General features: G+C 42.7%; 1 protein-coding gene across 2 annotated transcripts in view; it reads right to left on the bottom strand.

The window, feature by feature from the left end:
• Positions 1-13,536, bottom strand: part of KCNK17 (potassium two pore domain channel subfamily K member 17) — a 32,437-nt gene extending 18,901 nt beyond the window's left edge. For both annotated transcript variants that reach the window (XM_063441553.1, XM_063441554.1), the window contains exon 1: positions 13,222-13,536. In XM_063441553.1, the coding sequence (XP_063297623.1) occupies positions 13,222-13,431 (210 nt within the window). In that variant the 5' untranslated portion in view covers positions 13,432-13,536. The remainder of the gene's footprint in view (positions 1-13,221) is intronic.
• Between the last annotated feature and the right edge of the window lie 1,110 nt (positions 13,537-14,646).

Genomic DNA, 14,646 nt, shown 5'->3' with positions numbered 1-14,646 from the left:
CGTTGCCGTAATCCATATAGGAAAGCATTGAATAATGCTTTCTTATGGGAAAGTCTAATGCACGTGCGCAGTCATTGCTGTGCATGCGCATTAGGTCTCCCCCGCTGGCAGAGATCAGCAGGGGAGAGCGTGGGCGGAGCCTGATCCAGCACCGAGGGACATCGGCGCTGGATTCCGGTAAGTTACTGAAGGGGTTTTTACATGGGATGGGGGTGAGGAGGGAGGGGGGCACTCCAGGATTCTCTAGTGCCAGGAAAACGGGTTTGTTTTCCTGGCACTGGAGAGTCCCTTTAATGCTGCAGGCGGCATTAAGTAACATCTATAACTTAAATCAGGATAGCAGAGGACAGAAACATATTAAGACAAAACCAGGTCACATCAGACAGACAATCAGAATACAAATATTGATACTAGAAGATTAGCAGCAATATTACACTACCGTAGCAGGATTTAGAAGTGACACAGCCACAGAGCCTACACTGACAGGGGACAATATGTGAATAGAAAACATAGCTATGGTCAATGCACACCAAGAATGCACCAGAACTACGGCTTTACAGTTTGTAGTAACGCATTTTCATCTACTGATTGGGATAACAAGGTTCCCCTCAGTGCTGGGTCCCCCAGGCTGGACACAGAGATATTACACCCTAGTAGCTGAGCCATGGTAACATTCTTACTAACGCAGCAATATATCCCTTACCACATGGAGAAAAGGTGACACGGGGTCAGAAAATAAGACAATGGTCCTCAATTTTTCTGACATTTATCTGAAACAATGTAGCTGCTCCAATCGGATGGAAATAAAAGTGTAGGAGAATCACCAGACATCATTAAATAGTAAACACTTATAATGTACTGAGAATTATAAATCATTACAGGAAACGAGTGCAGATTTCACAAGCCCGGTGCTTTTTCCTTTTTGTTTATCCAGATTTGCTGGCATTATTTTTTATGGTTTAATATTAAAGTATTCAGATTTCGTAACCACTTCTTCAAGTCTTCAGAGAAGAGATATCTATTGAACCTTAACCTCATTAACATCACTTGTTTTGCCAATAAATGTTATTAGGGTCATTGATACTAGTCAACAATAATTTAGAGATCAATGTCGTGGTGGCCCATGGTCAGAAGTCAGCTGGCTAAATCCCAGGTCCTTGACTCAAGTAGGAACTTCACATAGGTGTTCACTTACTGTCAGTTCTAAGGATCTTAGTACAGAATATAAGTCATTCCACAGGCTCTTAGTGGCTTTAAGATGTACGACTTCTCACCCAAGCTTCATGCAGGGTAGATTACCACAATTAAAGGACAGCTAAAATCACCCAGGCCACTTCATCCAAAAGTGGCCTGGTTGAAGGTGTCCTGTCCTTATTTAGAAACAGCAATGTTTACATTGCACGGTTAAATCCAGCATTTCTGAATATTCCTGTGATACCCAATAAGAGGGGGATACTAATGTTAATTTGAAAAAAAATTCTCTGATTAGTGCAAAACTTTTGATTTTTTTATTCGGTACTTTAGGAATAATCCATTAAATATATGAGTAAAGCAAATGTGTAGACTCATTGTGTTATCTGAAAGGACGTTTCCACTTACAACAGCGTTTGTCAATCAATGAATATAAACAATTACACACAGACTCACATGGTCTGATGAAACAAATCCACATATATCACTAAACATTGAGTAAACAGCCCATTCATTCACAGGGGTCTGTAAAACTATATTAGGTATAAACCGTGCAATACACACTTGTTACAACAAAGTCCACACATTCAGTGTGAGAGGGTGATAGTGTCACACGGGGTCATTTCCAAAAGAGTGAATTTTAAATTATAGGTGAATATAACTTGACAAATTCTCTAAGCCAGTTATGCTTTCAGTTTGGCTACTCTGGCCTTAAAAGAACACTCCAGGCACCATAAAAGCATCATAGAAATTAAGTTGTTATGGTTGGATATCCCTTGTGCTAAGGGATTAAATCATTCTCGAACGGTTTAACCCCAGGGTCTGTGTTCCAGCGTAATACTCATGGTTTTATCTCCAAATCTTTTATTCATCTATGTAGAGCTGTAGGTGCCAGGAAAACACCACCTTTCATCAAATCACTTCAGTGTTTTTTACACAAAATGGGGAAGAAACTCCCCTTACGTGCACACACATACAGGGCTCATATCTTCTACCATATGATGGACCTGGTTAATTAACCCTTCCTTCTCCTGGCAATGACAGTATGGTGAAAGGGCTAGGAGGTATGATGTGTGGCAAGATGTGTGACCTTTGCTCCAGGCCATGTGAGTAGAGGTCCAGGAGCCATTCAAAGAGTGAGCAGCTAACATTCTGTAATTTATTCTGTGACAACCAGTGACGTTCATGGAACCCAGAGTCTCTGCTTTGTGATATTGTTTTATGTCATCACAATGATGGACTATCCTGTTTGCACTGCAGAGAAAATGACGATACGTGTGAAATGTTACCATAAGAGACAAAACACTCCTCATAGCAATACAATGTGTCACTGTGTCACTGTGTCACCAGCTAACAGAACAAGACTTACACTATGTAAACAGTATTTACTAAAAATGTAACACGGAGCTTACTTATTCAAACATGATGCAGACAGGATAGACCTAGAAGGTGAACCTCACCCACTACGCCAATAGCACACCTAATAACAGGAACAAGGCAAGAGTCACAGTCAGAAGGGGTGATATCTCATGAAGTGAAGGAGGGGTGCATGTTAGGCCTTTTCACCTGGATCCAAATTATGAACACAGCATGAACTTGGTGACCCATTCCTTTTGAAACTGAAAAGTTGTTTTTTAATTCATTTTTCCAAAGCTGTAAATCTTAATATACATATTAATATGTATTACAATATTAGGTGATACATTCCTCAATGTTAAAATTAGTTAAAGTTATTTCACTTTCATTAAACTCTCCCCAGGGTCCAAGGCCCTCATGGACCCCAGGTAGGCAACAATGCATCTGTAGATATATTCTGGGCAGTTGCCTGATAAATATGATGTTTCCTTTGCTATCTTTGGTGACCCAGTAAAATAACGAGTAGGACAGATATAGGATCCTGATCTGAGGTTCATTATCACTGCTTTAAATACTAGAACTCTTAATATTGTCATGAACAGCAGTGTTCCCCATGGAAGAGTACAGCAACAGGAAAGGAGTTTGTGAAATTTCGAGATAAAGCTTTGTCTTCACCTGGTGGAAGGAGCGGATCTGCCCAGAACATCTGGAACATCTGGCACCCTGGATACTTAGTATGAGCAGTTACAGAAGACCCCAGCAAACGCCCCAGCTCCAGTGTTGGTCACAACACATGTAGATACAGTAAGGACATTCTGAAACTGTGGCGGTACTTACCTTACCTGGGGGCGCGTGGCTCAATCTTCCCTTCTGAGCACGCCACGTGCACTCACCACAATGAGCGGTCACGCGGCCCGTCTGGCACTAGGAGCGCGCTCTTAAAGGGGCAGTGGGAGCCAAAAGTAGATTCAGGCTCCCATTGGCCCACGTCATTCCGACGCCCCCACACACATGTTTTTTGTGGGCATGACGTGGGCCAATCAAATGTTAGTTAAGGATATTTAAACTTCCATAGCCCTATCCACTTTGCCCTATCGTGGTTTCTGTTTCAGTACCCTTTAGTGCATTCCTTGATTTCTTTATTCTGATATTGACCTTGGCTTTGTATCTGACTCTGAATTTATCTTTAACCCTTTCCTGTCTTGTTTGCCCGTCTGACTGATTACTGTGTACCTGGCTAGTTCTTGTTTTCGGTGTCTCTCCATTACCTTGACCTCGGCTCGGCTCTGATTACGCTCTTTCTCTGTCTAACGTTTAGTCCAGCTATTCTACAGCCTGGTAATACGTTATTTCCTAGTCTTGTCCCTTGCTATCCTAAATTCTGTGTGTTGGGGTATTACACCGTGACAGAATCTCCATCTCCAGTCTTTATCTGGTCTACTTTACAAGACTAAGTCTATAGACGTCTCTTGATGAAGTTTTTGTTTTCAAAAAGGGAAAGTGTATAGCTCTCCGTGTCTTCTGTTTTAAGAGTAGTGATGCACAGGATTGGGTCACAGTCTATACAATCGGCCATAACGACGCACGAGAATCTTCGGAACCTGTAGGACCTAATCAGTACGGAGCGACTTAAGGGTTAACTTCCCTCTAGCCAGCCCAGACTAGCTGTATACACCTACTTGTTATTGCTCGGTTCAGACTGTAGAACTGTCATGATCTGCTCTGCTCTGTTCTATGTCTGGACTTGGCTTCTGGTATCCAGTACTCTTTTTACTATTCTTGTTTAGTGTTTTTTGGTTCTCTATTCTGTGTCTGGTTTTCTTTATTGCTGGGTGTCTGGGTTCATTCTTATATTCCGTCCCTGGATTTCCCAGTCTCTTGGTTTCATTTAAATGTTTGTTTTTTTGCCACATCCGTTGTTTTCCATTTTCCCTTTGGTTCCAGAGTTCCTGCTGGCAGCTGCTCAAGACTTCTGCCCTTTCTTGCAGGTAAGTACTATTGGTCTAGTATGGTTCTTTTAGTGAACATTAGGCAGTGTAGGACCTGCCGAATATGGGGTACATTGGCGTTGTGGCAGGCTTATGCAATGTATGATCATGTAATGTAACTAAATCCCCATACTTTTCTCATTAGTGCTTAGTTATGTCTCCTCTTGTTTTGCCTAATATATATTGTCTTGTTTTAGTTTGTATACCCAGTCCATGTACAGTCCTGTCCAGTCTTGCCCATGTTATGTTCATGTTTTCCTCATGTCTTGTGTATATGTTCTGGGTTTAGCTTACTATCCTTCTCTGGTTCTGGGTTCTACTAGTTCTGTCTTGTTTTCTTGTTTGGTGTCTATCCTAGCTTTATCTTGTTTTTAGTACTGGATACATCTCAGCATATGTCTGCTCTGGCTTCCACTAAGCTGCTACAGGGTCTTGGTTTGTGGCCGCACAAAGGCTGGTGCTCAACACCAGGGGGCGTGCGGTTACCCTGCACCAGACCCTGCTAATCCACCTCCACGCTGTGACTCCTACTCGGATCATCAGGCATATTGGGTCCTGGTCCTGCACCACCGCCCGGACAGTGTCTGGGTCCCGGGCATCGGACCGCCACCCTGACAAGAACACAGTAAGGACATTCTGAAACTGTGGCGGTACTTACCTTATCCGGGGGACGCCCAGGGTCCTCAGACCGAGCAAAAATAAATTGTAGTGAATTGAACGACAAAATGAAGGCTTAAAGGACAACAGTCACCTCAAAACTATGTTTAACCCCTTAAGGACACATGACATGTGACATGTCATGATTCCCTTTTATTCCAGAAGTTTGGTCCTTAAAGGGTTACTAAAATAAACATTTCATAAATTTTTGTATAAGACATATACATACACCTTGTGGCGAAACCAACTTCGCCACTGTGAACTGGAGAAGCCTGGTTGCTAGCCTCCTGCCCTGCGACTACGGCCCATGGACATATTGCTCTATAAACACTATATTTGGGCATGTAATAATTTATATTGCTGCTACTGGCCCTTTAAAATCAGCGATGGACATATTGGGACTTTTGGGACTAATGTCCCTTTAAGACTTTGTAACATATCACAGTAATACTGTCTTAAATATTATGTAGGTATTTATGTGTTCAGTTAAACTGGGGATATGTAGAAATGTGTGTTTTATGTGTTAAATGTATCAGTATGTAATTTTATGTCTTTTACTGTCTTTTTGCAACCATGTGGTTAATGGAGTCTGACTCTAGTCCTAGATAATTGGATTACTTCTCCAATTATCTCCAGGGCAGAAGGGAGGAAGCCGGGATGCATTGTGGGGGATGTTTTACTTCTGTTTGAGCCAGATTGTGCCATGCTGCAAGCCAGGGCCCAAAAGATACTTTTAGTAACTTTTGAACCCCTGGTCGGATTCATGCCATTTTTTTATATGTTGTTCCCCTGAATGGATTGATTGTGGATATGTATTTTTATGTGAATGTGATGTATGGTTTTAAAGTTATGAAAGTTGTGTAAAAGTATATTTTACTCTGTATGCATAATGGGATTATGTGTCACACTAAGGGGAGGGGATGTGTGGGAGGTAACATCTATGTCATTGGTTCTTTTATGCCTCCCCCTGGGTGTGGCCTGTATGTGTGAGTCCGAAGTAGCTGTGCTGCTGGCACTGTTAACATCCATTATAACGGCTGGGTGTGTGCGTTAATGATGTCAAATGTGCCCGCACCTTGGCAGCCTACAACCCCTTGCATGGGTGAGGAAGCGGGCAATATTCCTCTTTACTTTGCCAGATATAACATCAAACAGCTGTCACGGAGCGCGAGATGAGCAGTGTTTGCTCTGGGTCAGGAATTTCAATCAGCTAAAACCAAGTCATTAAGGATGACATAAAAGGCAATATCTGTTTGCTCATTGTGTTAATAAGACAAATAGAGAATAAATAAATAAATAAATAAATAAAAAGGGAATTAATTAAAGTAAAGCGCTCGCTGATTTTAAAGGAAACTGGGCACACATATTTGTTTTTTTTTTAATAACAAAAACTATAACCATTTCTAAAACAGTTTTTTTTTCCAGTAAATGTGTTTTCCCCTGAAGGACCAGTGGCCTTTCATCCTGTTATCACTATCTGGCCCACACCAATCCAGCATTGCTGCTGGGACATTGCACTTTGAAAAAAATCATTAAAGGCGAGGTTGAAATGGCGCCCAGTTATGATGTCATTGACCATCAAGGGTTGAAACTTACTTCTGAATTCTAAGGAACCAGTTCTCCCCTCCACTGCCTACTGTGTGTCTCTGAAATTGGCATAGTTGGAAATTTGCCGGGTTTGTTCCTAAGACTCCACAATTCACAGACTACATCTGGGCCAAACCATTTTCATTCCAGACACGGGGAGTGGGCCCACTGAAACCCAGTTCATCACTATGAATTTTGGGCACAGACCTTTTACTGCTAATTCTGCTCCTTTAATTCCTGGGCAAAACTCAAGTGCCCACTCTGTTTACCTGGAGGAGACCCCTGTGTGTCTGTTAATTTAAAGTTCCCAATTAAAGGCAATAGAGCCATGGCCTTTGCAAGACACAATCATTTCTCTTCATGAAAGTTATTTTAATAAATATTGTTATCCAGATCAGATCAACGCAAACCATTGTAGAAGTTCCCACCAATCAAAAATACCCAGAAGAAAAAAATTAACAGCTCTGACAAGTCGTAAAACTTTCAATGCAACTTTTATAGAAATTTACTTACTAAATTGTGAGTTTTACTGAGCTGAAATGTGACAGGCCCAAAGAATGATTGAGTGATCCTCCCAGTGTGTGAATCCTTCAGACTGTTCCAGCCATATATCCTGTGCTTTACACACAGATAAAGGACTTTAATCTGGCCCTTTGCCAGTATAACACACTGTGCATAAGCAACGTTTGTATAATATTATTTAAAAATTTACTTTTTCCAGAGTGCAGATTTAATCACGTTATAAATGTGAATTTTAAATTATCTAAACTAGGTGCACAGAGCAGTGTTTGGGATTTGGGGGATTTATTTTACATTTTGTAGAAGATTTATCTCAAAGGGAAACGTCTGGCACCACAATAGCTTATTACTCTTGTATAATGTACAGTGCAAACGATATCCCCAGACATCCACACACTTGCTTATAATTGCAAAGATCACCCCGTTGATATGGCTACATCAGTTATTACCTAGAAAACAGATCCTGACAATGTCTAACAGGCTGTGCGTGCAACCAGCTCCCTTTATGGGAAAACATGAATGGAGCCATAAGGCAAGCTGAATGAAATTGCTGAAATACATATTTTATAAACATCTAGTGATGAGGAGCTATGTCCAGGAACTCCAGAGAAAACGTCTGCACATCAGCCAATTCCTGGTCTAGGGAGGGCTCACTGCAGAAGCTGCTAAAAACGACAGTCCAGCTACATTGTGTCAGCAGTGCTTTGGACAGGGCTATATAAACAATGTCTCTAGCACAGTAAAGCTGACTGTAATGGGATATTAGAATACAAAACTTAATATTTTGGTAATGTGAACATTAGAAACAGGAGACATGAGATATTTCATGTTTCCTTATTAGACCAAATGTAATGTCCCGGTAAGATTTACATTTATCCTGTTATTTTGCCAGATCACAAATCATTGAATTTTATCCTCCAAACTGCAATCGATTTATCATAATTGAAACATCCTTCAATAGTTTCTTAACTCTCCCGTGATAATTATTTTATTGCTAAAGCCAGCATAGTCAGCGTAGAATTAGAGATGGCTTAAAGGAACCCTCCAAGCACCATAACCACTACAGAACATGGAGGAATAGTATGACTTCTTACCGCTTACCGTACAGCTCCCTGCCTCCATTACATCTTAGAGGGAGCAGGAAGCTGTCTGTGGTTGGCTGAGAGTGATCAGCTGGCACTCTCAGCCAGCAAGCTTGCTTTGCACTGTGGTGCTTAGCTCGGGGTTTCTGTTGGATGTTGTGAAGGCAGTTTGGGGACCACGAGTAAGAAGATAAATCATTCTAAAATGATTTAACTGTTTACAATGGCGAAGCGCAATGACACTCCTGGCCCCATAACCACTACATCATGCTGTAGTGGTTATGGTGGTTTGCAGTGTTCTCTTACAATTGGGGCCACAAAGTAAATGCAAACATTAGTATCTCACATCTCGAACAAACAGATACGAAATCAGCTGACCCAGGCTCCTCTTACATCTGAAAGATTATATTTACAACCAAATATAAACGAGAGAAAAAAACTGTCAGCTGATAATTTTTTAATTAGTAAGTTACACAATTATTTCTTGGGTTTGCTGAATTGTCTTAAACCCAGGAGCAGATTGTTTTCTCCTGCAACCAAGAAAAACTGAACCTAGTATTTATCTGAAACAGTTAAAGAGGAACTTCAATGACCAAAACCACTGCAATTTATTGTACAGCTTATTCTACAGCTTATTGTATGTTTTATTGTACAGCTTATTGTGCGTTTTATTGTACAGCTTATTGTACATTTTATTGTACAGCTTATTCTACAGCTTATTCTACGTTTTATTGTACGTTTTATTGTACAGCTTATTGTACGTTTTATTGTACAGCTTATTGTACGTTTTATTGTACGTTTTACTGTACGTTTTATTGTACGTTTTATTTTACAGCTTATTGTACGTTTTATTGTACAGCTTATTGTACGTTTTATTCTACAGCTTATTGTACGTTTTATTCTACAGCTTATTGTACGTTTTATTGTACAGCTTATTGTACGTTTTATTGTACAGCTTATTCTAAAGCTTATTGTACGTTTTATTGTACGTTTTATTGTACGTTTTATTGTACGTTTTATTGTACGTTTTATTGTACAGCTTATTGTACAGCTTATTGTACAGCTTATTGTACAGCTTATTGTACAGCTTATTGTACAGTTTATTGCATGGGACATTCTAAAGCTGTACAATAGGCCATGCAATATAATGTACTATAATTTGTATAATAAGTCATATAATATAATAATAAGTCGTACAATCATTTGTATAATAAGTCATATCATATAATAATAAGTCGTACAATAATTTGTATAATAAGTCATATCATATAATAAGACATGCAATAAGCCATAACATACATTAGGGGTTAAGGTATTGAGGGTGTCCCTCTAACTGAGTAAAACTGCATGCACATGTTTTATAGGGACTTTTGGCAAGATATAAGTGTACAAAATGTCAGTAGAGATGAAAAAATCCCAGTATAATTATTATTATTATTATTATTATTATTATTATCGCCATTTATATAGCGCCAACAGATTCCGTAGCGCTTTACAATATTTTGAGAGGGGGATTTAACTATAAATAGGACAATTACAAATAAACTTACAGGAACAATAGGTTGAAGAGGACCCTGCTCGATCGAGCTTACATTCTATAGGAGGTGGGGTGTAAAACACATTAGGACAGGAATTTACAATCAAATAAGGTGGGCTGCCCTTTAGGAGAGAGCAAGAGACAGGTATGTGAGGTAGGGGTTAGTCTTGGAGGCCATAAGCTTTCCTAAAGAGATGGGTTTTAAGGCACTTCTTAAAAGATGCAAGACTAGGGGAGAGTCTGATGGCGGTAGGCAGGCTATTCCATAGGAAGGGAGCCGCCCACGAGAAGTCCTGCAAGCATGAGTTGGCCGTACGGGTGCGGACAACGGACAGGAGGTGGTCACGGGCAGAGCGGAGAGACCGAGAAGGGACATACCTATGGATCTGTGAGGAGATATAAGAGGGGCTAGAGTTGTTCAGTGCTTTATAGGTGTGAGTTAGTACCTTGAATTGACTCCTATAGCATACAGGAAGCCAATGTAAGGACTGGCAGAGGGGTGAGGTGTGAGAGAAACGACTAGAGAGGAAAATCAGTCTAGCAGCAGCGTTCATTACGGACTGTAGGGGTGCAGTACGGCTTTTGGGAAGACCAATCAGGAGAGGGTTACAATAATCCATGCGGGAAATTACTAGAGCATGGACAAGCTCCTTGGTAGTATCTGGTTCAAGAAAGGGGTGGATGCGGGCAGGGCCGGCCTTAGGCATTTGGGCGCCCTGTGCAAAAAATCTTCACAGCGCCCACCCCCCCTCCCCCACTCCTTACCCCTTCCCACACACCCTGTCACACACACACACACACAGGCAGGCAGACAGCCATACACACACACACACACAAACACACTCAGGCAGTCATACACAGACAGCCACACACAAACACACACACAGACATAGAATGTGACGGCAGATAAGAACCATTCGGCCCATCTAGTCTGCCCAGACAGTCACACATAGGCAGTCACACACAAACACACACACAGGCAGACAGCCACACACACAGCCACACACAAACACACAGGCAGACAGACAAACACACAGAGGCAAACAGCCACACACACACACACAGTCACACACACACAGACAAACAGTCAAACACACACAGACAAACAGTCAAACACACACAGACAAACAGTCAAACACACACAGACAAACAGTCAAACACACACTGTCAGACAGCCACACACACACAGTCACAGACAGACACACACACACACACGCGCAGACAGTCACACACACACACGCGCAGACAGTCACACACACGCGCAGACAGTCACACACACACGCGCGCAGACAGTCACACACACACACTAACAGACACAGACACACACTAACATACACAGACACACACTAACATACACACACACACACTAACATACACACACACACACTAACAGACACAGACACACACTAACATATACACACACACACACACACACACACTAACAGACACAGACACACACTAACACACACACACACACACACACTAACAGACACACACACTCACCCACATTAACACATTTTTTTAAATTTATTTAGACACCCCCCCCCCAGCCTCCTTACCTTTGGGAATGCTGGGGGGGGATCTCTTCCTCCCTGGTGGTCCAGTGGCTGCTGGGCTGAGCGGGCGGCGCTGGCGGGCGGCTGGCGGGCGGCTGGCAAGGGAGCACTTCCTCTGAGCTGTTTGCTCAGCTCCCTCGCGCGCCGCAGAGTGAGGCTGGGAGCCGGAATATGACGTCATATTCCAGCTCCCAGCCTCACTCTGCGGCGCGCGAGGGAGCTGAGCATACAGCTCAGAGGAAGTGCTCCCTCGCCAGCCGCCCGCCAGCGCCGCCCGACCGCCCAGCAGCCCGGCATGTCTGTTAGCCGCAAGGCTAACAAGACATTTGCCTTGGGCATTTGGGGGCGGCTTTTTTTGCCGCCCCCTGGAAAATGCCGCCCAAGGCAAATGCCTTGTTAGCATTGCGGCTAACAGACATGCTGTGTGAGCTATGCGGCCGCAGGGCACCCCCTGCACCATGGCGCCCTGTGCGGCCGCACAGCTCGCACACCCCTAAGGCCGGCCCTGGATGCGGGCTATGTTTTTAAGATGGAATCTACAGGATTTGGCAACATGCTGGATGTGAGGCTCAAAGGTGAGACCAGAGTCAAGTATGACGCCAAGACAATGCAAGGGAGGGTTCCAGGATTTCCCTAACAATCACAGAGTATATTAGTAACTACTGGGCATCAGGGGAAAATAACACTGGTGTTTTAGGGGTTTACTTACTAAACTGTAAAGTGTGCTGCATTAAAACAATAACAGTTACAAAATACCAATTTACCGTACTCACTAAATTAAATAATGACTAAACTTAATTGAGTCAAACTGAAAAATAGAATTTTAACTCAAAACAGAAAATAGGAAATAAATCTCCAATTCTATTCGTCCAAGGCAGATAATTTGTCCTAAATGTTGGACTTTGTCTTTCCAATCAGCACAATACACTGTTTAGTGGATACACCCCACATTCAGATACATTACAGCATAACATAACATTTTACAGGCACCCCACAGAAAACGTAAATGATGCATAATCACCCTTACAATTTAACTGACTGAAATATATATAGAGCAAATATTACTATTATTCATATAGCGCTACATATTGAGCAGCATTTTACAATTATAGAAATGGTCTATTTGGACATTAAGAAGGCCCTGCTCAAACCAGCTTACACTCTATCAGGATTTGAGGAAGGTGGATATATACCGTACTGTGTCTTACCCAAGGACACCTACTGGTGAGGTGATCTGAATGGGTATCCCCAGTTCTAAGGCCGTGATGTTACCACTACTCTAACCAGACGATATACCAGTATGTAGCCGACTACCATGTCAGTCCCCAACAATTACGGCTCTAATGTACAGCGCTACGGAATATGTTGGTGCTATATAAATAATAAAATAATTATAGTAATAATGTATGGCAGTGATACTAGATTGGAAGCTCTTGGAACGAATCCCACACATCAACTTTTAGTATCTCCTTGCTTACTTTTTTATGATTCCATACTTCACTGCATTTTGTCTCAAGCTGGATTTGAAGAAATAAAATATCATGTAGACAATTAATCTGGATAAGTCACATCTTGAAACAGATGACAGCGCAAAACATAATGTGACATTAATGTAACAAAGGGCAATGCCACTGCTTCTTGTCACCTGGCAGGTCCTGCTCTCCTCCCACCAGATGTTTGAAGACCACACATGAAGTGGCTTACTTGAAGTATCCCATGTTCTATGGAAGGACACCACTCTCACTTACCTTGATGAACTGCTCCAATGTGTCATTGTCCATGCAGGTGTGGTTCTTCAGGAGTTCCCACTTCTCCTGCTTGAAGATGAGGGACTGGTCCACCTCAGCCTTGCTCTCAAGAGCCCAGAAGACAGCAGCCCCCACCAGCAGATAGCAGAAATAGACCATCAGCAGGATGAGGGTGACTGGTACCCTGCATTTACAGGACATGGTGGGCATGGTCAGTCCACACAGAGTGCTGGGGGCTACACTGTCACTGCAGTTGGAACTCACTCAGCTGGCTCTCATTATTAACAAACTACACACTCAGAGAGAGCATGGGAACTGCGAACTGAACTAGTGAGGGAGGAGGAGGAGGAGGGACACTGAGCTCAACTCAAGGAAGGAGGAGGAGAGGAAGGCTGTATACATAGTCAGAGGAAATATACTTAGTAACCATAGACATATAGAGAGATACAAACATTGGGGGGCAGAGAGAGAGAGAGAGAGAGAGAGAGAGAGAGATACAAACATTGGGGGACTGAGAGGAGAGAGAGAGAGAGACAAACATTGGGGGACTGAGAGGAGAGAGAGAGAGAGAGTAGAGAGAGAGATACAAACATTGGGGACTGAGAGGAGAGACAGAGAGATACAAACATTGGGGACTGAGAGGAGAGACAGAGAGATACAAACATTGGGGGACTGAGAGGAGAGAGAGAGAGAGAGAGAGATACAAACGTTGGGGGACTGAGAGGAGAGAGAGAGAGAGAGAGAGAGAGAGAGATACAAACATTGGGGGACTGAGAGGAGAGAGAGAGATACAAACATTGGGGGACTGAGAGAAGAGAGAGATAGAGACAAACATTGGGGGACTGAGAGGAGAGAGAGAGAGAGACAAACATTGGGGGACTGAGAGGAGAGAGAGAGAGAGAGAGAGAGAGAGAGAGGAGAGAGAGATACAAACATTGGGGACTGAGAGGAGAGAGAGAGATACAAACATTTTGGGACTGAGAGGAGAGAGAGAGAGAGATACAAACATTGGGGGACTGAGAGGAGAGAGAGAGAGATACAAACATTGGGGGACTGAGAGGAGAGAGAGAGAGAGATACAAACATTGGGGGACTGAGAGGAGAGAGAGAGAGAGATACAAACATTGGGGACTGAGAGGAGAGAGAGAGAGAGAGAGAGAGAGAGAGGAGAGAGAGATACAAACATTGGGGGACTGAGAGGAGAGAGAGAGAGAGATACAAACATTGGGGGACTGAGAGGAGAGAGAGAGAGAGATACAAACATTGGGGACTGAGAGGAGAGACAGAGAGATACAAACATTGGGGGACTGAGAGGAGAGAGAGAGAGATACAAACATTGGGGGACAGAGATGGGAGGCAGACAGAGAGAGACACAAACATTGGGGGGACTGAGAGGAGAGACAGAGAGAGAGACACACAAACATTG

This window comes from Pelobates fuscus, chromosome 2, assembly GCF_036172605.1.
Source record: "Pelobates fuscus isolate aPelFus1 chromosome 2, aPelFus1.pri, whole genome shotgun sequence".
In the NCBI taxonomy this organism is placed as follows: domain Eukaryota; kingdom Metazoa; phylum Chordata; class Amphibia; order Anura; family Pelobatidae; genus Pelobates; species Pelobates fuscus.
This window is presented reverse-complemented; position numbering and strand designations above follow the sequence as displayed.